General features: G+C 40.7%; 1 protein-coding gene and 1 long non-coding RNA gene across 2 annotated transcripts in view; one reads left to right on the top strand and one right to left on the bottom strand.

The window, feature by feature from the left end:
* LOC121925531 overlaps window positions 1-3,217 on the bottom strand; it is a 47,952-nt gene extending 44,735 nt beyond the window's left edge. Inside the window, exon 1 of the long non-coding RNA XR_006102894.1 lies at window positions 3,077-3,217. This is a non-coding gene — a long non-coding RNA (uncharacterized LOC121925531). The remainder of the gene's footprint in view (window positions 1-3,076) is intronic.
* Window positions 3,218-3,246: 29 nt separating this feature from the next.
* AP3M1 (adaptor related protein complex 3 subunit mu 1) lies at window positions 3,247-24,005 on the top strand. Its single transcript, XM_042457769.1, has 9 exons — window positions 3,247-3,466; window positions 13,334-13,609; window positions 15,157-15,328; window positions 15,958-16,095; window positions 18,128-18,213; window positions 20,130-20,263; window positions 20,852-21,059; window positions 21,922-22,066; window positions 23,085-24,005. The coding sequence occupies exons 2-9, from the start codon at window positions 13,337-13,339 to the stop codon at window positions 23,183-23,185; spliced, it is 1,257 nt and encodes a 418-aa protein (XP_042313703.1). The 5' UTR covers window positions 3,247-3,466; window positions 13,334-13,336; the 3' UTR covers window positions 23,186-24,005.
* The last annotated feature ends 248 nt before the right edge of the window (window positions 24,006-24,253 follow it).

Here is a 24,253-nt window from a genome sequence, read left to right as displayed (position 1 = left end):
TACATTGCAACCATCTTAGTAATATTGCAGAAGATCCTAATCAGAAGCAACATCTTGATTTTAACTGTGCATGGGCCATTTTGGCCTGAAGCGTAACTACTATTAATTGCAGTTGTGTTCTAGTTTCAGTTTCCAGTGCCTCTTAATGCTGTCAGCAAAAAGAAACTGAGCTGAAGTAACGTCCACGATTTACAAGTAATGAAAACTGAAAGGAAAAGCCACTTCTAAAGATTTTTAATGCTTGACACAAAGCTAATCCAGTAAATCTATGTGTAAGGTTGTGCCCTTTGGTTTCAGCTTCATCAGTGCCTGAGGGTGCAAAGTTTTATTTGTACATGAACTTTGGTTTACCAATTAAAATGCTAAACTAGCATTTCTCTAGCACTCTAACATATTTTCTTTTCTCTGAACTGCTGAAGTCCCATGTTCTCCATTATACCTCCTGCTACACTTAAGACATGGCAAAAGATACAGGCACTTCCTCAAACAAAACAGGGTTTCTCAAAAGCCACAAACATGGCACCTGTTAGTTACAGGTACCAGTTTAATGAACTACTTACACAACTGCGGTAGCATTTGAGCATGTATTTGCAGACAAGATTAAGCGTCTTCCCATTAAAAAAAAGTATCAAGTATACATTTTAAAAGTCTTGCACAGCCTACGACTAATCTCAATTTTTGGCCTGTTACAGACTGCCAAAATAAAGCTGCTTGGGGTCTCTTTGGAGGTATGCTATTTAAATGATGCATGGGTCCTAAGAGTCCAGAGGTCGTGCCAAAGCCACACTCCATTCCTAAGCACTGGAGTGCAGCTTTGGTGCAGCTTCCGGATTCTTAGGATGCATGCATCATTTAAACAGCATATCTCCAAAGAGACCCCAAGCAGCTTTATTTTGGCAGTCTGTAACAGGCATTTTACAGATATAGAAATAGTTCCACAAAACATGCTGAGAATCAGAACTGCAAGGACTCTTGACCATGCAAGTGTAAATAGAAATTGAAATCCAGACCTTGCTGGTGTTGAAAAAGTGCTGTCAATGCGCATTCTATGCTTCTTTGTTCTTGTTCTGTGCCTTCAAAGTCATTTTTATGGCAACCCTAAGGCAAACCTATCATGGGAAGTTCTGGGCAAGATTTGTTCAGAGGAGGTTTGCCATTGCTTTCCGCTGAGGCAGAGAGAGTGTGACTTGCCCAAGGACACCAGGTAGAGCTTAATGCACACAGGGTCTTTTAAGGCTCAAGGAGTCCATGATATTATAGAATGGTTTGCTGATACGTGTTTGTGTGGAGGGTGTTTAACTATCAGCACTGACTGCTGTTTATGCACATATGTTTCCACAGGCATTTTGTAAACATGCCCATGGATATGTCTACTGAGGATGGGGGAAGTTTACCTTCCATTTCCCCACCACCATCATCTCCCTTTATATATAGATGACAATTCCTATTGTATGCAAAGATCAACAAGCAAAACTGAAATGTGCAAAACTGCATATTTATCCAGTAGCAAGCCTCTCTTCACTAAGGGTAGCTGTCAAACATGAGTACATAGACTATAACATACGCTGATGTTCAGTGCTTTACAAGGCAATCTTAAAATTATTGTTTGGATGTGGATGAATGCAGCAATTAGAAATGTAGAGACCAACTAGATTTTATCATCTTTCTGCACAAAGTCTCCAATCATCTGACCAAACTTTCATTCATCTGATGTCAATGCTGCCCATTTGGACCCCTCTAACTGTAAAGCCTTCCGAATTATCAGCCTATGGAAGAGGAGAAAGTTCACAGTTCTGACAGGTTTTCATTTTCTCCAGCCAACAAACTCAAAGAAGAGCCAAAGGTTGAATATATAAAGATTTAATAATAAAAAAGTTTTAATAAATAAATAAATAAATATCAACTCATTTGAGATGCGGCGCTGGAGAAGAGGGCTGAGGATACCATGGATAGCCAAAAAGACAAAGAAATGGATCTTAGATCAAACCTGAACCTTTCCTGGAAGCCAGGTTGACAATACTGAGGCTGTTGTGCTTTGGCCACATCCTGAGAAGGCACGACCCATTAGAAAAGATAATGATGCTAGGAAAGGTGATGGGAAGTAGAAAGAGAGGAAGGCCACATACCAGGTGGTTAGACTCCGTTAGGGAGGTCACAGGCCTGCATCTGCAAGACCTAAGCAGAGTAGTGGAGAAAAGAGGGTCTTGGAGATGTCTTGGTTGCCATGACTTGATGGCAGCTAACAAGGCCTTTTCTGTCTCATGGATTCAAAGACATAGCTATGTGAGTCTGTAGAATCAGTTTGTAGAGAGATCTTGGAGCACCTTTGTAGACTCACTGAAAGAAGTTGGCAGCTGGAGCTTCCCTAGGCTTCAGTCCACTTCCTCAGATGCAGTTGGATATCATAATATTAATTATAACATCGAGAGAGATCTTGGAGCGGCTTTGAGACTCAGTGAAAGGAAGAAGCTGGCAGCTGGAGCTTTTGGAGACTTCAGTCTACTTCTTCAGATGCATTTGGCGGAGTGGAGACCAGGGTCAGGCATACATACATATGCCGCTGGTATGTGAGAATGTCAAGCTGAAGAATATGAATGAAGACTTCCTTCTTTCAGTGAGACTCAAAGGTGTCTCTCTACATTATTATTATCATTGCTGTTATTATATCCAACTGCATCTGAGGAAGTAGACTGGAGTCTAGGAAAGCTCCTGCTGCCAACCTCTTTCTTTCAGTCAATCTCATCAAAGGGGCTCCAAGACCTCTCTCTATATGGATCTGCAGAAGTAATGTCCAGAGCTCCTTATCTGGTGGAGAAAGCAATGGACAGGACTGTTCTTTTATGGTGGGTCCCAATTAACTGCCATGGCTCCCTGCTGTGGAATTCTGGGAATTGTAGTTGGTTGTGGCTCCAGAGCGGAGATACAACTACAATTCCCAGAATTCCACAGCAGGGAGCCATGGCAGTTAAAGCGGTACCAAACTGGGTTATTTCTGCAGTGAGGCGAAGCATGGCTTCCTATTATCCCTGAGCTTTGCTTGTGCCATCCTCCTTCTCCGTCCTTTGCAGCTTTTTACCTCAGCCTGGCCGGCTCCAGCTTAGGCTTCTTGGCTTGGGGCTCCTCCGCGGCCATCGTGCTCGATGCTCCCTTCCTCCTCCGGCAGAAAGAGAAACAGAGGAGGAGGAGGAGGAGAGCCAGCCGGCCGGTCCCTCCCTCCCTTCCACCCTCCCTCCCCTCTTTCTCTGAAGCCGGGCCCAACGCCTGAGTGACCCAGGAAGAGGGCTCCCTGGGAGTGAGTTGCTCCGAAGGCACTAGGAGGCCTCTAAAGCCTTGGAGGAGGCCTTCTCTCTAGGCACAGGCAGTCTGCCGAGGCGCCCTGCTGGGGTGGAGCGAGGGCTTCGATCGCGGCCATCTTTTGCCTGCGTTTGCTGCTGCTGCTGCTTCTGGTGGAGCTGGCGCTGAAGGGGTGAGTGGGCCACCATTGCTGCCCAGCGAGGCCTAGAAGGGCCCGGGGTCCTCTGGAGGAGAGAGGAAAGGGGCAGCCCTTGGGCGGGAGGTAGCAGAGAGAGTGTGAGGCCTCTAAGCCTCCTCTTGCCAGCACACAGCTCTGGGGTGCCACAGTGAACTACAACTTCCAGGATTCCCCAGCACTGAACCAAGGCCTCAAACTGGACCACTACTGCAGTGTGTTTTAGACCGTAGTGTGTGTTTATGGTGGTCCCCCCACATTGGCTGGGGTCAGGGTGAAGGGGGGCTTTGCCTCTCTAGGAGTCTCCAGGTCCTCCAGCGCAACTCTATGGCCAACTTCTGGTCGTAGAATCGTGCTGGAGGACCTGCAAAAGCCCAGAGAAGAGTTCTCTCTAGGAACTTGTAGGCACAACTCTATGGTCAACTTGTGATAGTAGAATCGTGCTTGAGGACCTGCAAAGGCCCAGAGAAGGGTTCTCTAGGAACTTGGAGGCACAACTCTATGGTCAACTTGTGGTCGTAGAATCATGCTGGAGGACCTGCAAAGGCCCAGAGAAGGGTTCTCTCTAGGAACTTGGAGGCACAACTCTATGGCCAACTTCTGATCGTAGAATCGTGCTGGAGGACCTGCAAAAGCCCAGAGAAGAGTTCTCTCTAGGAACTTGTAGGCACAACTCTATGGTCAACTTCTGATCGTAGAATCGTGCTGGAGGACCTGCAAAAGCCCAGAGAAGGGTTCTCTCTAGGAACTTGGAGGCACAACTCTATGGTCAACTTGTGATCGTAGAATCATGCTGGAGGACCTGCAAAGGCCCAGAGAAGGGTTCTCTCTAGGAACTTGGAGGCACAACTCTATGGTCAACTTGTGATCGTAGAATCGTGCTGGAGGACCTGCAAAGGCCCAGAGGAGGGTTCTCTCTAGGAACATGGAGGCACAACTCTATGGTCAACTTCTGGCTGACTTGCGCTGCTGGGGCCCTAAGGATGCCTAGAGAGGACATATTACTCAAAACCGCAAATAATCAGAGCCATAAAACTCAAAGCCACAAAGATGTAGGGCCAGATGTATTTTGATATTTCATTATGAAATGGTTGCTGTTGTTAGTCGCCCCGAGTTGCTCCTGGCGACCCTGTGGATGGGGCATCATCCCCAAGCTTGCCTCTCCTCCACTGCCCTGTTCAGGCCGTGCGGGTTTCTACTGCCTTCCACCTTTCCTACTATACTTTCCCTCTCTGATGATTCATTTTTCTTCATGATGAAGAAACCATGCCCAATGAGGAACAACTTAGGGAGCTGGTGATGCTTAGCCTGGAGAAGAGAAGGTTAAGAGGTGATATGATAGCCCTGTTTAAATACTTGAAGGGATGTCGTATTGAGGAGGGAGCAAGCTTGTTTTCTGCTGCTCCAGAGACTAGGACCCAGAGCAATGGATGCAAGCTGCAGGAAAAGAGATTCCACCTCAACATTAGGAAGAACTTCCTGACAGTAAGGGCTGTTCAACAGTGGAACAAACTCCCCCAGAGTGAAGTGGAGTCTCCTTCCTTGGAAGTCTTTAAACAGAGGCTGGATGGCCATCTGTCCAGGATGCTTTGATTGAGAGTTCCTGCATGGCAGGGGTTGGACTGGATGGCCCTTGCGGTCTCTTCCAACTCTATGATTCTGTGACTCTAATGTTTGCCTTTTTGGCTGTCCATGGGATCCTCTGCACTCTTCTCCAGTACCACATCTCAAATGAATTGATTTCCCCCCGTCAGCTTTCCTCACTGTCCAGCGTTTGCACCATGCATGGTAACAGAGAAAATGATGGCTTGTATGACTCCAACTTTCATGCTCAGTTGTATATCTTTACCCTTTAGGATCTTTTCTCATTCTTTCCTAGCTGATGATTCTTCTCTTGTTCAGCTCTCACATCTCTTCATGGTGATGGAGAATGCAGTGGCTTGGATGATTCTGACTTTAGTGCTCTTTAGGATATTCATGCCTGGCTTCCTCATTTCTAGTCAACCAAGTCCTCAGTATGGTTTAGGGGTTTGTAGTGAACCCTCACAATGACATCACTGTTGTTTCTCTCCCCCATATTTTTTAGCAAAGGTGGAAGAGACAACAAGGGGATCAGAGCCATGCTGGAAGTCAAACTCAGCAAAATCCTCAAGGTCTAGCAAATTCCTCACTTGCCTTGGAGACAATTTCGTTGTCCAAACTTGGGGGCAGCCATCTCTCAATGGATAAACTGATGGAGGGGGGCAGAGGCTAGTAAGGAGTTTCCACAGTGTCTTGCTTGCCATCCAGTGCAAGAGGAGGAAAGAGACCTAGGATGTTGTCAGTCCCTTTTCCTCCACCTCTAAGGCTAAGCTAGGGTTTATGACAGGCTCCTTAGAGGGACTAGGTAAGCACCTAGCTATGAAGACAGGATATAGAGCACCTCTTTGACAATGCGTTTAATTATATTAGATAAGGTTGTATCCATTGAAATCACAAGAGCTGCTAGTACTAGGGATGATGGAGACTTATAATGGTAGATTATGCAGTGGTTTATTTCAATATGAAGTCATAAGTGTGTTCAGGTTGTAGATGAAAGCCAGATGTCTTCTGACTCAGACAATTAGTGGGGGCAGTAAGCCAAGCAGAGTAGCTTCACAGCAACTTCCTGGTAACCCTCTGTTTGTAGCCTAACACAGTGAAGCATATTGTTGTCGTCCCCCCAGTGCACTGTCCGAACATGTGATACTGGAAAGCTGCAGAGCAACCAACTTTGTGCACATCATTTTGTACAATAAAAACTTGAAATTTCAACATAACTTTGAGTACTTTTAGGTTGAAAATCAGCTATTTTGGATCTGATCCTAACCAACAGTGATAATCTGGTTAATAGGGTGGAAGTGGTGGGATCCTTAGGTGGAAGTGACCATGTTCTCCTGGAATTTATTGTATAACAGAAAGAGGGGAAAGCCAAGCATATTCAGACACACGTTCTACACTTTAAGAAAGCTGATTGCAATAAGCTTAGGGAAATACTTGGTCTGGTCCTTTGGTCAGGAATATTAAAGGAGAAAGGAGTTCATGCTGGATGGGAGTTTCTTAAAAGTAAAATATTGAAGGCACAATTTCAAACAGTTCCATTGAAGAGGAAAATTGGGAGGTGTCTAAAGAAACCAGGAGGGCATGCTTATCAAATTTGCAGTGGTATCAAATTAAGAGAGGTAGTTAATACCCCAAAGGAGGATCAGAATTCAAAATAACCTTAACAGATTAGAGAATTGGACCAAAACTAACAAAATGAATTTCAGTAAGGTGAAATTGTAAGGTACTACACTTAGGCAAAAAAAATATAAAAAATGAAATGCACAGATATAGTATGAGTCACGTCTGGCTTGACAACAGTGCATGGAAAAGGGATTAAGGATTCCTAATAGGCCAGAAGCTGAACATGAGCCAACAGTGTGATGGTGCAGCTAAAAAAGCCAAAGTGATGCTAGTGTCGAGATCAAGGGAAGTAATAATGCCACTTCATTCTGCTTTGAACAGACCTCACCTGGAATACTGTGTCTGGTTCTAGACACTTCAGTTCAAGAAGAATATTGGCAAACTGGAATGTATCTAAAGAAGAGCCACCAAAATGGTGAAAGATCTGGAAATCGTGTCATATGAGGGACAGTTTAGGGAGCTGAGTATGTTTAGTCTAGAGGAGAAACGGTTAAGAAGGGATATGATAGTTGAGAGGATGTCATGTTGAAGATGAAGCAAGCATGTTTTCTGCTGCTCCAGAGACTAGGACATGGAGGAAACTACAGGGAAAAAAAGATTCCACCTAAACATTAGAAACAACTTTCCATCCGAAAGTACTGTTTGACAGTGGAATATGCTGCCTTGGGTTATGGTGGAATCTCCTTCTTTGAAGGTTTTGAAACAGAGGCTAGATGGCATTTTGATTGTGTATTCCTGCATGGTAGCATGGTAGGGAGTTGGACTGGGTGTGCCTCTCCCACCTCTATAATGATCCTGGCAATTTGAGTTGTTGCATGTCATAATAAAAAAGTGCAATGTATGAAAAACATAATTTACCATATGATTGACCTCTCCAGAAATATAAGGTCATTAGCATTCAGAATAAGGAATTTTTAATATCTTATCTCATGACTTGTTGAGGAAAGAACATTTAATTATGCCAGATGACTGTACTATTAAACAGAGAACACACAAAGAGCTTGCTATTTTAAAAGACTGGAGTACTCTGCCCATTAAAGTATAGTCCAGATCTTCTTGACATTCCAGTTCTGCCTAAGAATCACTCTGGCCATTTCATATCTCAAAGAATCCATATAGTAGCATATTCAGAGCCAAAACTAGTTCCAACATCACTGAAAATCTTTCTTTAAAATTAGTAGAACTGGATCAGTGTTCATTTACCATTTATCTACCCTAGTCGGCTCTACAAATTGGATTTAGGCATACATAATAATTCTAGGAATTCCACATCAAATCATGATTAAAATATTTTTGGAACTGAGTGGTTCTATATGGTTTTTCTCCAAGCTACTTCACTTGAAACACGCAACATGTGAAGAATTGTGGTTGACTATATTCAAAAGCTCTTCAGGTTACCCAGATAGTCAAAGGGATGGACACCAATATTTAAATTATTTGAAACAAGGTAGTAGTAATACACAGATAATACAGCTTCTGCCAACCTAGCAGTTCAAAAGCATGTAAAAATGCAAGTAGATAAATAAGTACCACTTTGTGGGAAGGCAACAGTGTTCCATGCAGGTGTGCTGGCCACAAGACCACGGGGTTGTCTTTGACAACACAGGCTCTTCGGCTTAATAACGGAGGTGAGCACCCACACACACACACACATAGTCGGACACAACTGGACAACCTGGTCAGAGGGGAAACCTTTACCTTAAATACACAGATACAACCTAGACAATGAAGAAATTGAAATAGTAAAAGTGTTGCTGTACCTTGAGTCAAATGTTGATCAGAATGAGGACTGCCATCAAGAAATAAAAACACTCGGAATGGGGAAGGCAGCTATGAAAGAATCAGAAAAGATCCTAAAATATAACAATATACAACTAAGCGTGAAAGTTAGAATCATTCAAGTTGTTGTTTTCTCTATTACCATGTATGGATGCGAGAGCTGGACAGTGAGGAAAGCTAATAGAAAAATCAATTCATTTGAGATGTGGTGCTGGAGAAGAAGGCTGAGGACAGCTAAAAAGACAAACAAATGGGTCCTGGAACAGATCAAGCCTGAAATGTCCCTGGAAGCCAAGATTATAAAGTTGAGGTTGTTGTGCTTTGATCACGTAATGAGAAGGAATGACTCCCTGGTAAAAACAGTAATGCTAGGAAAGGTAGAGGGATACAGAAAGAGAGGAGGACCACATCCTAGATGGATAGACTCTTAAGGAGCTCACAGGCATGAATTTACAAGACCTAAGCAGAGCAGTGAAAGATAGGGGGTCTTGGGGATGTCTCATCCACAGGTTCACCATGAGGGCGGTTAACAACAAAGAAGTATAATAAAATAACTTTGAATAATTATTTGTAGAAGACATACCAGTCTTTGAATGCTTTTGCAAAATAGATTTCATAGGAAATTAATTCCATAAGAACCTGGCTTGACACCTAACTGGTCCATTATTTTCTATGGTAAATGACCTCAGCATTCAAAGGTATACCACTGTTTCCACACCTGGAATAGTCAATAGACTATTCTACCTTTTACTGGCCCCCAAAAAAACCCTTCTAAAGTTCTGTAAACTAGCAGATTTTATCATGTTTTGTGGTAGTAAAATTTGTTATCCTGAACTGATGTACAACTGAAATCTAAAACCTGTGTCCAGCTGGTACTCTCAACTTGTCACCCACCTAGGTGCATTTAAACTAAAGACTGAATCTGTGGTCCAAAACATACTGCAGAAATCCAGTTTGAGACCACTTTAACCTCCCTGGCTGAGTGCTAGGGAATCCTGTGAACTGTAGTTTGTTGTGGCACTAGAGCTCTCTAGCAGAGAAGGCTAAATGTCTCAAAAATCTACAGTTCCCTAGCATTGAGTCAGGGCAGTTAAAGCGATCTCAGACTGGATTATTTCTGCAGTGTGTTTTGGACCCAAGTCAGTCTTGTTCCAATTTTAAAAAATAATTTCCTCTAAGGCTAACAATTTTCAATCGTGATTAGTTTTAGTCTGGTAAGGTTCCTGGAAAGTCTGTGTTGTGATGCTTATGTAGAAACAAGATGTTTTGATAATCCTAGAAAACACTTCCTTAAACTATCTATACAGATTGAAATGGTGAGTCAATTCAGTAAGGTGAAATAATGCAATTTAGGATTTTTATAGCTGTGGCATATTAAAGATAAAAAAAATTAGGAAACAATTGGGACCCTTCAAAAATGCCTGTGGTTGATGCTTTTAATTATTTATTCTTGGTTGAAAGAAGGCAACAGTGGGACCCAGATGAAAAGTCAAATCTCCTCTGTAGAGCTGCATAAGTGATTCCTCCGCCTCCTCTTAATTTTTTCTGTTCCTGGTCTGATTATTTTTTCCAAGGAACTTAATTTGTTAAATGCATTTTAGATGCAAAGGCAGAACCATGGACACTGTGCAGTGTTTTTGTCCAATTTGATGGGCGGGGGAAAGAAGGTAAAAAGGAAATGTTCCTTGACCTGAGTTAGAAAACTGGGGTGTTAAAAAAGATTATTGAAACAAATGGTCCATAATATAGAGAAGTGATACATCCACATCTCCAAGCAGTGGTGAATGTCGTGCGCAGCTAGCTGTTATCTCTCCGGGAAGCTCCTGCCATAGCACCCTATAGGCAATTCCAAAACCTGGAGGACAGAGAGAGAGTTTAGTTCCGTATAAGCACAGTTAAAAGGAAGCCAGATTACAAATCAGAAGCAGGAATTGAATTATTCTTGCATGTTTTTAAGAGCTATTATATTACATTGGAGATGGATTTAATTAGAAGGGTGTGTCTCTGTGTGTGTTTTTTCCAGCACAGTAACAATTATTTCCTGGATATAAAATGACTCATTAAAAAGTATCATTTAGCAACTTAAATAAGAGTAAAAATATTCTGTGCATATGTATTATTTATATAATCCTGTTGATTCCTTTCTGGTAACATCTTTGCCATGACTGTCCTTATCCATTGTAGACTGCTGATACCTTTGCCTCCAGAGGGCTTTCATACTACTGTATAAAATTATAGCACTATGATTCCACTTTAGTTGCCATGTTCCATCCTATAGAATCCTGGGATTTTCAGTTTAGGGAGAGGTGCTTAGAATTCTCAGCCAGAGAACTCTCCTAGTGCCTCTGACCAAACTACAAAGCCCAGGACTGTATAAAATGCAGCCGGTCATTAAAGTGAAAGCAGAGTGTTATAATTCAGCAGTGTGAAAGAGCCCTGGGGTTGGATTAAGAGGATCTTATATCGGATTCTATTCTGACATCAATACCAAACTGGTTTGGGCATTAGTAATATTGCTGACATGTTTTCCACTTCCTTTCCTCCTTATATTCAATTCCTGGTCCTTCGTAACTATAATTTGCAGTAGTGTCTGCCCTGGGCAAAATTAATCTGATTTTCTGCATACTGGGGTTGGAAAACCAGTTCAATGTATGTTTTATGTTTTTGATCTGGAAGCAAGTTATGTTCAGCAGTAATCATAGTTTTCCCCATTAGGATATCATGGCAACCTAAGGCAGTGATGGTGAACCTGTGGCACGTGTGCCAGAGGTGGCACTTAGAGCCCTCTCTGTGGGCACATGTGCCGTCACTCTAGCCCAGAGTTTGCCAGAGTTTGTTACTAGAAAGCCAGAGGGACATAGCACTTTGCAATACATAAGTGGGTTTTGGGTTGCAGTTTGGGCACTCTGCCTCTAAAAGGTTCACCATCACTAACCTAAGGTTACTGATGTGCACATGGAAGCAGTGGCAGCTGGTAGTTTCCTCGCTGGGGGACAGTGAATCCACTCAGGGTTTTACTCCACATTTCTAAAGGAGGTAACCAACATGTAGTAACATATCCCTGAAATAGCTTCAGCACTTTAGAAAGTTTCTTTAAAGTATGGCCTAAAACCCAAAGCAGATTCAGTACATTACTGACTTGGAAGCCATTAGCCACTGCTGTTTGGAAATGCCAGTCTATGTGTTAATCACAAGTCATATTTAACCCTTACAGATTGACAGAAGACATGTAGAGGTTGTGATCATTTTTAGGGGGCTGCCTCCATTCCCCCCTCAAATTTTTTTTTTTACAAACAAATAATTATTACTCTTTTTTTCTAAATGAGCAAGAAAAATACTTGTTTTTCTTCTCAAAGAATAATATGTTCTTCTTTGGGGCAGTACTGCCTACCAAATCATATGACATAATGTAGAAGTCAGACAGTGAAATGGCTGACTGGAAGGAGGTTTGAGAGGCTTGGTCAGTTTGTCCTTCAGGATCTAAATTCACCAATCAGGCCTTACAGCCATTCATTCGTAGTTTATGATATCCATTTGCAATCACTGCATCAGGGCGGTGACATTCAGAAATTGCTTGCTAGGATGAGGCAGAGGCAGATAAGTGAAATAGTAGCAGCAAAACAGTTAAGCAAGTGGTGCTCTTAGTACTGTATTTTTAAAACTTGTGACAGTTTGAGAGTTAATCTTGCTCGCTACTGGCTAGTTTCTTTGGCTATGCTGTCTGAATTGAGCCAGGAAAATGGAGGGGGGTAGGTGAATTCTTTCTTGCCTGGGAAGTTGGAGACTGATTTATATTCTCTCCTGACTGGCGAAAAATTATTATTGTGTTGTAAATAAATTTTCATGGTTGAGAATACTTGGATTCTGTTACTGGAAGCCAGAACTTGGATTGAATTTTGGAGTTGGGTAAGAATGTAGAAAGGTAGGAACTAATACAAGGTAGAAATAAACACTAAGTAGGAGACAGTAAAATCAAATGATTTGAGAACCCTAGGAATCTGCTTAGGATCAGAAACAATTACTTATCTGTTGATAAGTTACTTGATTGTTTCAAATGCTGTTGCTATTATTATGTGAGAGAGTTAAAGATAGCTTTGGAACTTGTCACTATAAATAATGGCACCATCGGTCCCTGTTAGTGTTTGAGAAACCTGGGGTGTGATGAAGTTTTGAAGAGGAATGTAGAAACACTGTAGATCTCAAAACTTATGCAGTTTACGAAATTTCTGGCGGGCCTTTTGTATCCGCTGGGGTTTGGTTCCAGGACTACCCATGGAAACCAAAATTCATGGATGTCTCATGTCACATTATAAACAATGGCACAGTAAAAGTGTGTCCCTTATATAAAATGGCAAAATCAAAGTTTGCTTTTGGGATTTTTAAAAAAATATATTTTCATGCCATGGATGGTTGAATCCGTGGATGCAAAATACAGTGGTACCCCGGGTTACGAAATTAATTCGTTCCGCGGTTAATTTCGTAACCCGAAATACCTTCGTAAGCCGAATTCCCATAGGCGCTAATGGAAAAATAGCTCTCTGCTGCCCTCCGGTGGCGGAAAATAGCGCCGCGGTTTTTTCGTAACCCGAAGAAACCTTCGTAAGCCGAAGCAATAAATCCCTATGGGATTTTTTCGTATCCCGAAAAATTCGTAACCCGGCGCATTCGTATCCCGGGGTACCACTGTATGTGTTCTGCCACTGTCCCATTTTCAAACTGCATATAAGGTTTGTTGTGTTTATGTGTACTATAAATTACTTATTGTCATGCACATGATTTTTTTTTAAATGTACTGAAGGAGGGCTTGAGGAAGGGTAGCAAGCCTAAAGTTCAACACCACTTGTTTCTTTTTACTAATATCTGTGAATTTGTCTCCAACAGAAAATGATCCACAGCCTGTTTCTTATAAACTGTTCTGGTGATATATTCTTGGAGAAACACTGGAAGAGTGTTGTTGGACAGTCTGTGTGCGATTATTTCTTTGAAGCTCAGGAAAGAGCAGCTGATGTTGAAAATGTGCCTCCGGTCATCCCCACGCCTCATCACTACCTCATCAGTATCTACCGGGATAAAATATTCTTTGTGTCTGTCATACAGTCAGAAGTGCCACCACTCTTTGTCATTGAATTCCTTCACCGTGTAGCAGATACTTTCCAGGTTAGTCATTACAGCATTTGAATGGTTTCAGAGAGATTGCATGATGAGAACAGTGCAGGATACATGGTCTTATGCATGGAGGGATTCTGCTTGTGCATAGGCTTGTGAACATACCTATGCTACAAGCTCTGGCCTATTGGCTTGCAGTAGTATTCAGTTATTCAGGGTGGCATGGGGGTAAATATCCATTATTTGACAAATTTAATCAGTAACAGAAATGCATAAGTATTATTCAGCAGGAATCAGCTTGGAGTACTAGAATGATGCAGTAGTAGTTTTACATTTTTTCAGGAGTTTTTCAGGACACACACACAGTTCAGGCTCCCAAAATTAGTATGTCATAGTTCTCCCTGCCTTTATTTTTCTTTCCCCACGAAATATAAATAATGGACTGTAAGGAAAGTTTCTACTACTGAGTTTTCATAGCTTAAAAAAGTGACAGCTATTAGCAAATAATATAATTTTCAAGGCAAGCTCTGAATGTGTTTGAGTATAACATTTTAACCACATTAAATACACTACACTGGATTGTTTGCCTAATCAGACTTAAATTCAGCTACTTTTGGCTATAGGAAAACTTTTTAACCCAGTAATTAAACAGTACATAAAATTCAAATGACATAGCTTCTCAATTTTATTTGCTAAACATATGGCAAATATATCTCCATCTACTTAGGGTTATAGAAAAACTTACAGTTACTGCTTTTTCTGAGTACCACACATCACTGTGTGTCTTCTGTCATGCTCATGGTACATGGACATGGGTCATCACATGTCACAACAGGGCACATATGTGTAAAAGCAAGCCTTGGTGCATTTTGTCTTATATGTTCATGCATTTGAAGTAATAGGTTCTGAATTGGTAACTAAAGTATTTGGGGTGTGACGCTAGTTCAGCCAAGCAATATATTGGTATCTTTTGGTTTCCACTTCATCTGTTTCTCGAATATATAAGGGCTCACTGAAACCCCTGTAATACTGGAACTGGAAAATACCTAACTAGAAATCATATTTTTATGCATTTCTTTAAACAAGGCCTATCAAATTATACTGTGCTTACTAAAACACAGATTGAAGCTTCCTTTGCACACTGAATAGTTCATAGGTGTGACCTAAGACACATAGATATTTCTCCTTCAAAGGAAATTGCATGTGCCCCTCTACTGTACTGTAAATGTGACAACAAACCTGAATTATCAGCCAGATTTATTTATTTTTATTATAATTTTTTATTATACATCTACCTGTGATGGAATGATTGGTCTTAACTTTTCATGAGTGGCTCTGCCTGCAGGATATGTACCATTCCCCTGCCTAAAAGCAATCTTAGTGTCAAGAATACATAAACAGTGAGAGATCAGCCTTTTTATGCGTAATTAAGAACCTAAACATGGTCCAGAATATTTTAAGAAATATTTGCTAAGGCAGTTGCTTAATGTATATTTAATTAGATAAAAAGATATATTTTTCATAAGCCTGATTTTTAGATGTCTGTAAGGCTTTTAACAGGAATAAATTGCTTTCTCTACATTCTCTGGTTGGTTTAGGATTACTTTGGAGAATGTTCCGAGACTGCAATTAAAGACAATGTTGTTATTGTGTATGAGCTTCTTGAAGAAATGCTGGACAATGGCTTTCCACTGGCAACGGAATCCAATATCTTAAAAGAGCTCATTAAACCTCCCACGATCCTGCGTTCTGTTGTCAATTCCATTACAGGTATCATGACAGCTTATGAATGCAACTGTTTCTTTAGTTATTAACAAGTACTTGAAACCAAAGATTAACTATTTTATGCTTTTCAAAATTGGTAGTGAGGTATGTGAAAGTAAGAAATTGAGAGTTGGATGGAAATGATCAAATATTCCATTACTCACTTTTATCATACCAATTCTTGATCTGTGTGAGGACCTATCCTTACTAAATTTACTAAGGAACTTTTAGGGAGCAGTCTTCTCAAAAGTTTACTTTCTTTTTAGAAAATACTCTGATTTTTGTTCAGCGAGGCTAATTCTTCCAAACTCTTAATCGTACTGTTTTCAGTTGTGCTTACATCAGTTTATCTTGGGCAGACATTAAGATCTATTGGCCTGTAACTTCTTGAATCAAATAGCTGCAGAGATGTGTAAAAATAAGAGATAGCAGGTGGAGAGGGTTTTGGATATTTGGCTGCTTTTTTAAAACCAAATTTTAAACCTTTTACTTTACCTTTTTTAAAAAAAAATCAGCATTCTTTTGGCTATATTATGATGTTGCAGTAAGCAGGCTCATTTTTGTGATAGGTTTCTTGTTTTGCATTAGGATACTGACTTCTCTCTGACTTCTCAGACTATTCTTGTATTTCCAAGGCAGCAGTAATGTGGGTGATACTCTTCCAACGGGCCAACTGTCAAACATTCCATGGCGAAGAGCAGGGGTGAAATATACAAATAATGAAGCCTACTTCGATGTGATTGAAGAAATTGATGCCATTATAGACAAATCTGGTAAACTTCTTTCTGTACTATCTAAATATTTATTTATTTATTTATTTATTTATTTATTTATTTGTGTGGTCCTAGGTTGAAACCCTTATACTGTACTTTAATTATAAGCAATTAACAATTATCTTGAACCTGGTACAACATTGACAGCAATTTCAGTTCTTTTAGTAACAGTATAGCTACCCCACATGGCAGTGTGACTACCTGATTATGCATTAGTGATCATTTCCTGATCAGTCTCAAATGAAATCCCACACTAACTCCATTGCAGTAATGCCATCTGGAGACTTACAGTGCAGGCAGCCTGTTGCTGAAGTTGGTAAAAGCACTCCTATTCGCCTAGTTGGATCTCCAACCATGATGGTTCAAGAAGCATGCTCAGATTGCTCAGATTGTCAACTTGATTCTTCAGACGGAGCACAACCCCACCCAGAACAAGCAATTTCAGACAGTTTTATCTGTCTTTATCTAATTTTTGATTCCATTAACCGTTCATAAATTCATAAGTCTATGTCTTGTCAGGATTCAGTTTCAGCATATTTGATATCTCCTAGATCATCACTCCTTAGTGGTGCTGATCTAGGGCTTGTGCAGTCCTCCTTGATTTAGATGTCACAGAAAAATAGAACCAAGTATAATCAGAATGCTGATTATTCTGTGATAAGATGGAGCCCTACCTCACATTCTGTGGCACGAGGGTGTCCTGAATTACCTAACAGTGTGGTGAATCCTGTTGTTAATCCCAACTAGATTACACTGTTGAACTAATGAATTATCAAGATGTTAATTTGTAATTCAGTAATTGAGTCAATGGAATTATTCCAGTTAGGACTCACCAGTAGAATTCAGGCTAGCATAAACACTAAGGGAATGACACAGTGTCACCCAATGAACCTTCCTGATCAAAAGATAAGAAGAGAAGCACTGCTACACAATGTCTTCTGTTGTGAAGAATCAGTCCAGGAAGATACTGTCATTGATACTGTGTTTCCCCAAAAATAAGACATTGACATAAATATAAGACATTGTCTTATATTTTTCCTCAAGAAGACACACTATGGGTTATTTTCAGGGCATGTCTTATTTTTATTAAATATGGTACAACAATCTACATTTATTCAAATATAGTTAAGTCGTCTTCTTCTGGAACATCGTCATAACTCTCCAAACCTGGAATTCCATCCTGAATTTCTTGTGACTCCATTTCCTTTAGAACCATTGGCTCTAATCTTTCCGCTCCCTTCCCACCCACTTCCGTTCTGTGTCAGGCCTTCACTATGTCTTATTTTCGGGGTATGGTTTATATTGCGCAAAGGCTTAGAAATCCTGCTATGGTTTATTTTATGGGTATGTCTTATTTTTGGGGAAAAGAGTGGTATCAAATTTATTTTGCTGGGAGATCATGGTGAATCAGCATGATTACACCCCTTGGTTCTCTTTTAATAAACATCATCCATTGGGAAGGTTCAGGGTGTTCCAAAACATGGTCTGAAACCAAATTGGAATGAGCACCACTTGAGTACCTTATGCAGAAGGGAGGTATTTGCAACTGGATAGTAATAATCATACACCACTGGTCCAAAATCAGGTTTTCAGGAGTGGATTCACTATCTCATGTTTAAGAATGACAACCATTCCTTCATACAAAGAAGTATTTACCACACTCTAGACCCATCTGATGAATGCCCTGGTTGAAACAGTTCTGATTAACAAGAGATGTGGTTGGCCATGCTGCTACAAGCAGTTTATCCACATTGTCAGGCTTAAGAAATTGCAGCCAGTCCTACAATAGTGGCATCAAGGATATTGCAAAGACAAGACACTTTACCTTCAGAGTGCCTTGCCAGCTGATCACAGTGAAATTCAATAGAATTTAGTGCCCTGCTAATATGACGTAGATGGTATCAAGGATCTAACCAACAGCTTGATTGGAAGTTTTGAAACTCACTGTAATAGTATACTCACCTAAGTAGTGCAAAATAGCTTTTTTAATCTTCATTTAAGACACCTGACCTCCATCTCTTCTTTCCACCAGGTTCCACGGTCTTTGCAGAAATCCAAGGTGTCATTGATGCCTGCATCAAGCTTTCAGGGATGCCTGATCTGTCCCTATCTTTTATGGTAAACAGAGTGACTATAGTGTAACTTTTTATACTGCTAATTATTGGAAACTGTGAATGTGTGTCTGTGTGTAATGGAGGTGGATGCCACAAAGTTCATAATGGCCAAAAAGCATTAGACATTGCTTTACACCCACCACCAAATTCATGCATGCTTTCTCCCACTCCAGTTCCTTCTTAGCAAGCCACCCCTTCAATCCTTTGACTTGGCCAAGTCAAGGCCTGACTCTGAGGAGTTGTACTTTGCCAGGCAGTGTCAAAAGGCCATGATTTCCTATAAAACTCTTGGCTTTAGCCTATGGTAGGAAAAGGTAAGGAGTCCATGCATAAACTACAAATTATTTTTTTTTACTAGCTGCCCCTGCTAGCCAGTTTTCTTCTGTATATTAAAGATATCCTTAGACAACTGTATTGTGCTTTTTGATGGATGTGGTATGTTCACACACCTTCCCAAGCACACACATTTCATATTCTCCCAGATTTCTGTTCTTAGGGACACAGGACAGATTCATTATTCTCTAAGATGTCCCTCTGCCATCAGTTATGAGACAAGGCTTGTTGAAGATATGTTTCTTATTCCAAGATGGCACTGAGAGCAAGAGCAAACCTCAATGGTTAGGGACCAGCAATACATGCTAGTAATATGAAACTGGTAATAACTTAAAACATTAACAGGCATTCAAGAGAGAGAGAGAGAGAGAGAGATCTTCAAGAATCTCTTCCATATGTGCCATTCAGAAGATTTGGCCATTAGCCATTAATTCAGAAGAATTAACAAGTGGTGAGTGTGGGTGAATAGCCACTTTCTGTATTCCTAAACACTGTAGTCTGGTATTCTTTTTTAAAAAATCCTCTCATAGACCATAGGGCAGGGGTAGGCAACTTTTTTGAGCCGGGGGCCGGGTTGCTGTCCCTCAGACAACTGGGGGGCCGAAGCCAAAAAATAAGTAATTAAATAATTTTTTAAATAAATAAATAAACCGGAACAAACTTAGGACAAAATTTTCAAATGGAGGACACATTTTTTTTAAAAAATGGAGAACACGCAAAATTTTTTGCTGATTTTTAAAAAATGTTAATATAAATGCATGTTTCAGAGGCTTCTATAGACAATTGCCCCCCTTGCCCGCCGCTTGCCCCCCTTGCCTACTGTTTGCCCCCCCTTGCCCGCCTCCTTCTGATAGGCCAAAGGCTCCGGCAGCAATCAGCGGCAGGACTGGGCTGGGGCCGGTCCCAAGGCCTTGCCGGGCCGCATCCGGCCCGCGGGCCGCAGGTTGCCTACCCCTGCCATAGGGAGAGGGACATTTGACATGAAGAGATTTGTCTGTCTTTGAAGGGCCAGAAATTAACCAGAGAAGAGTCTTGAGGTTATGCTTCACTAGTTGGCCTTGATATTAAGTCAATAGAAATTTGAGGAAATGTGGTACAGTCGGCCCTTCTTATACACTGATTTTTATACAGATTCAAGCACCCACGGTTTGACAATGTTCAAAAAAAGTATCAATTTCAAATATCAAACCTTGATTTTCCAATTTTTATAAGGAACACCATTCACTATGTCATTATATTTAATGGGACTTGAGTATACATGGATTTTGTTATCCACGGGGGATCTTGGAACCAAACCCCAGCGTATAACAAGGGTCCACTGTATTTTGTTTTTGTTTTATTTTGCAAGGATGAATAAGAGATACTAATTTTCCTAATGCATCAGTAAACAAATAGTGCAGTCCATACTGTTGTGTTCAGTAGACCTTACTCCTGGATAAGTATGAAGGTTTTTTGAGGCAGGATTTGCTAGAGACCCATCTAATTCTGAATGAACACAGAGAAAAAATATTATGAAGAACCAAACGTTATAAGACCCTACAATATATGATCATGAGAGAAAACATAAATGTGATTCACTTCTTGTAGAACCCAAGACTTCTGGATGATGTTAGCTTTCATCCTTGCATTCGGTTCAAGCGCTGGGAGTCAGAAAGAGTTCTCTCCTTCATTCCTCCAGATGGAAACTTCAGATTGATTTCATATCGGGTTAGCTCACAAAAGTAAGTCTATGAGAGTCTGCCAGGGACATGGATATAATTCACTGTTGTTCATACACATTTTAAAAACACTTTTTACTTCTAATGTCTTAATTTAGCTTCCATAGCAAGCATCTTCTCTGTCCCATAAATACATTTATTTATATGTTCAATAAAAACCAGGTAGCATACAGAGATAGTTATGGAAAGCCCTATGCACAGGTTCACAGCAGACAGTACTAGCAGGTATTGTGCTGTAAAGAACCCATTCTTGTTAAGCTGTGCACCCCAAGGCTATCATATTCCCTGGTGCTCTGGGAACAACCATGGGCAATGGTCCCTGAGTTTGTCACTCTATTCACAGATGTCAAATGGTGGAGAAGAAATTTTGGTGATGGGAGGGTTCATCAGTTGCAATATATAGGGATTCTCTTATTGGCTGCCCCCAACATCCTTTTAGGTTGAGGGAGAGAATAGATTTCCTTTTGCACTAAAATATTTTTAAGGAGGAAAAAATACTGCTGTCCTGCCAACAATTAATAGTAATTTTCTAATAGCCCCCAATCATTGGTTGCATTTAGCTCTTCTTACCCCCTCTTTTCTTCATTTTAGTTTAGTGGCCATTCCAGTGTATGTGAAACATACAATTAGTTTCAAAGAAAATTCATCTACAGGAAGATTCGATGTTACAGTTGGACCCAAACAGAACATGGGGAAGACAGTGGAAGGAGTCATAATGACAGTAAATATGCCAAAAGCTGTACTCAATATGAACCTTACAGCCACACAGGGGAACTACACATTTGATCCTGTCACTAAAGTAAGTCCTGCTTTGAACTTATTCAGTCCATCAAGCTTTTTTCATTTACTGACAGATTTGCCCTACTAAAATGATGTGAGGCTACAGCATTTGAGCAGTTTTGCCTGCCATGTCTACTGGACTATTGCACCAATTCAAAGACCACCATACTATAGTGAATTATTACTTGTCTATGGATGGATGTTATGCACACATAAAGAGAAGCCTCTGCCTTTAGATATGGGAAGCATGCAGCCTTCCAGATGTTGTCACCAGTATTCCTCACCATTGGCTGTGCTGAGTGAAGCTGCTGCAGGGTGCAGTCCGATAACATCTGGAGGGCTGCATCCTCCAGCTTTGTTTTACAGTGTTACATAAGTTGTGGATACAGCACAAGAAATTGCATTTGTCCTTGAAAACATTACTATATGCTGAACCTGATTGGTGTAGTAGAAAATACATTATAAAAACATTTTCCTTCAGAGAACATAGTTAAGACTTTCTATGCCTTCCTCCAGGATATCATATTAAGTATATTTACAGCTGTACAGCTTTCACAGCCATGCATAGAAACCGGAAATACAGTCATTGCCATTGATAATTTTTCTGCTCTGAATTTCTCTAATTTCTGTCAACGTTGTAGCAAGTTCCATCCATCACCAATGCAGAAAAAACATTTGCCACTAATCAATCCCCCACTTACCAAATTTTTTGAATGAACCGTTTCTGGAATTGTGATGGTTACAAACTCTCTACACATGCTGTACAATTGTATAAGCCAGTGCCCCTGCTCTTTAGAGTGATGATCTTTACAGACCACCAAAACAATCTGAAACACAGTATTTTACAGATAATAGCATGCGCTGTGTGGCTATTGTTTTAGGTGTTAACATGGGATGTTGGCAAAATCGCCCCTCAGAAGCTGCCTAGTCTTAAAGGCATGGTGAATTTGCAGTCTGGAGCTCCCAAGCCAGAAGAAAATCCCAGCCTGAATATTCAGTTTAAGATACAGCAGCTAGCTATTTCAGGTAAGACGGGCATGTGGGGGCGGGAAAGGGCAGGCCTCCAGTTTCTTTGTTGACTGCATGTATCCTATCCTGACTTGAAGGTGCTTTGGTTGTATATTCCTGCATGTCAGGGGCTGGGACCGAATGGCCCTTGTGGTCTCTTCCAACTCTGTTATTCTATGAATGTGAACTCAACAAGCTTCAATGAAGCTACATTCATTTCATGGAGGTTATAAACTTTGCTTTTTCATTGGGTTTCCCAAAGGAGCTGAGGGTTGTAAATCTATGCAACTTGTGGGTTTTGAACACTAGATTATTTTATATTCCAACTTTTTAAAAAAATATATAAAAAATAATTTATTTTAAACTATGATGTGAACTGCTTATTGGGTGACTTTTTATATAAATCTAGTCATTATTATTATGCAAGAAAACATTTCCCGCCTTCCACCCTCTTAGTATGACAAGAAGCTGGTCTGTTCTTTGCACCAAGAAATTGGCCCAATGAATTCTGTGGGGAAAACTTTTCTAACCAGGAAATAAACTGGGATGTGCTTTCTGGTTTATGCCCTGGTTGAGGGCATCTGTTGGGTCCAAGTATGCCAAAACTGCCACATGGGGGTGGGGTTTAAGAAGTGGGGAAGCGTCATACAGGGGGCCAATGTGCCCTTCATCCTAGCAGTTGCCGAAGCCTCCCTTATGTGGGGCAGACCTAAAAGGCCTGGGAGTTTTGCAGCAACATTGGGGATGTTGTTCAATCGTAGTCCCCAGCAGTCCTCACCATTGGCTATGCTGCCTTGGGCTGCTAGGAATGTAACTCAGTAACATTTAAAGGGGCATCCAGTTCGCAGCCTTAGTCTGACTGGCCTGTTCTAGCACTGAATGATTGAGCTTTCAAGGTGGTGGTGGGGATTAACTTCCCTTTGTCCATTGGAACTGATCCCTTCATGGGGGCAGCTGCTCAGAACTGTAAATTTTTGCCTGCTGTGTTCTGTTTTCAGACAGGTGTACAGTACATCTATTTTCTTTCTCATTTCAGGATTGAAAGTAAATCGCCTAGACATGTATGGAGAAAAATACAAACCCTTTAAAGGTGTGAAGTACATCACAAAAGCAGGGAAATTCCAAGTGCGAACATGAAACATGGGATCCCAGTCTTCCTGGCAGATAAATGTTGGAGGGGGAGTTGTATGTTGTTGGGGTTTTTTCCATTTGAGGGAGAAATTAGACTTATTGATTTAAAATACTTAAATGCCAATTAATCATTCCCATGCACTGTTGCTCTTCAAACTAAATCATAGTTTAATTAATAGGTCTTTTTATATGTGGCTTTGAAATAGAAATACAATTTTCTGTAATAATTTCCTTTTGGTGGACCTCTTGGTTCATAAATAGTAACTACAACCTGGGACTGTCCACAGAGCCAGCAAACACCATACACTGCCAAGCAAACTACCAAAGCACAAGAAGAATGCAGGAATGTCGGAACACAGAGTGGACCCTGCTTTGAATGGAAAGAGGTTAATGTGCTAACTTAAAAACCCTGTTAGAAATTGTTGTTGTTATGTAATACTTTTCAAGGCCTTGTAGGAAAAGAGTGGGACTAGAAGTCTTTTTCAGTTCTCTGAAAAATGTCTCTTCAGTGGCACAAAAAAAGGTTTTCCCTGCATTGTTTACAACCTGCTGCCTTTTCAGTCAAAACTGTTTGCCTTATCAGCTTGTGAATTCAGCAGACAATCTGTAGCCAAGCATAGATTCACTATAACTTGCTTTACTTTGCAGGTGAAAAAATGTATGGAAGTGATATCTTTGCACAGTTTAACAGGTACCACCACTCTGAAAGTGTCTTTCCACTTTATACCCCGTTGTGTGCCATTCATACCTCAAGAGTAGCTCACTATAGGCACAGCAAACTTTAAAGGTTGTATTGCTTATTTGTAATAAAATAAAAGGGAACTCAGCAGTATCTTTTCATTCAATTACTTTTTGGGTTTAAGATCTCACAGCAATTACTAAAATATCTAGACATAAACTTTCAGTCTATGGATGTGTGGGAAGTGGCCCAGTAGTACACAGAGACCCTAAGTGAGCAGGACACAGAATATTCTCTGGTATGAAGTATTGGTGGCTTCAATGCACATTTAATTTTCAAATTATAAAAAGTAATATGAAAAGTTGTATCAATTTGGTTCATTACAGAGATGGCAA

This window comes from Sceloporus undulatus, chromosome 3, assembly GCF_019175285.1.
Source record: "Sceloporus undulatus isolate JIND9_A2432 ecotype Alabama chromosome 3, SceUnd_v1.1, whole genome shotgun sequence".
NCBI classification, from domain to species: Eukaryota; Metazoa; Chordata; class Lepidosauria; order Squamata; family Phrynosomatidae; genus Sceloporus; species Sceloporus undulatus.
Note: the sequence above shows the minus strand (reverse complement) of the source record. Positions and strands in the feature narration are given on the sequence as shown.

Excerpts from the sequence above, each read along its gene's own strand:
- AP3M1 (XM_042457769.1), top strand. The coding sequence starts at position 13,337 with ATGATCCACAGCCTGTTTCTTATAAACTGTTCTGGTGATATATTCTTG. Across the intron at positions 13,610-15,156 it reads GTGTAGCAGATACTTTCCAG|GATTACTTTGGAGAATGTTC; the intron begins GTTAGTCATTAC and ends TGGTTGGTTTAG. Across the intron at positions 22,067-23,084 it reads ACAGCAGCTAGCTATTTCAG|GATTGAAAGTAAATCGCCTA; the intron begins GTAAGACGGGCA and ends TTCTCATTTCAG.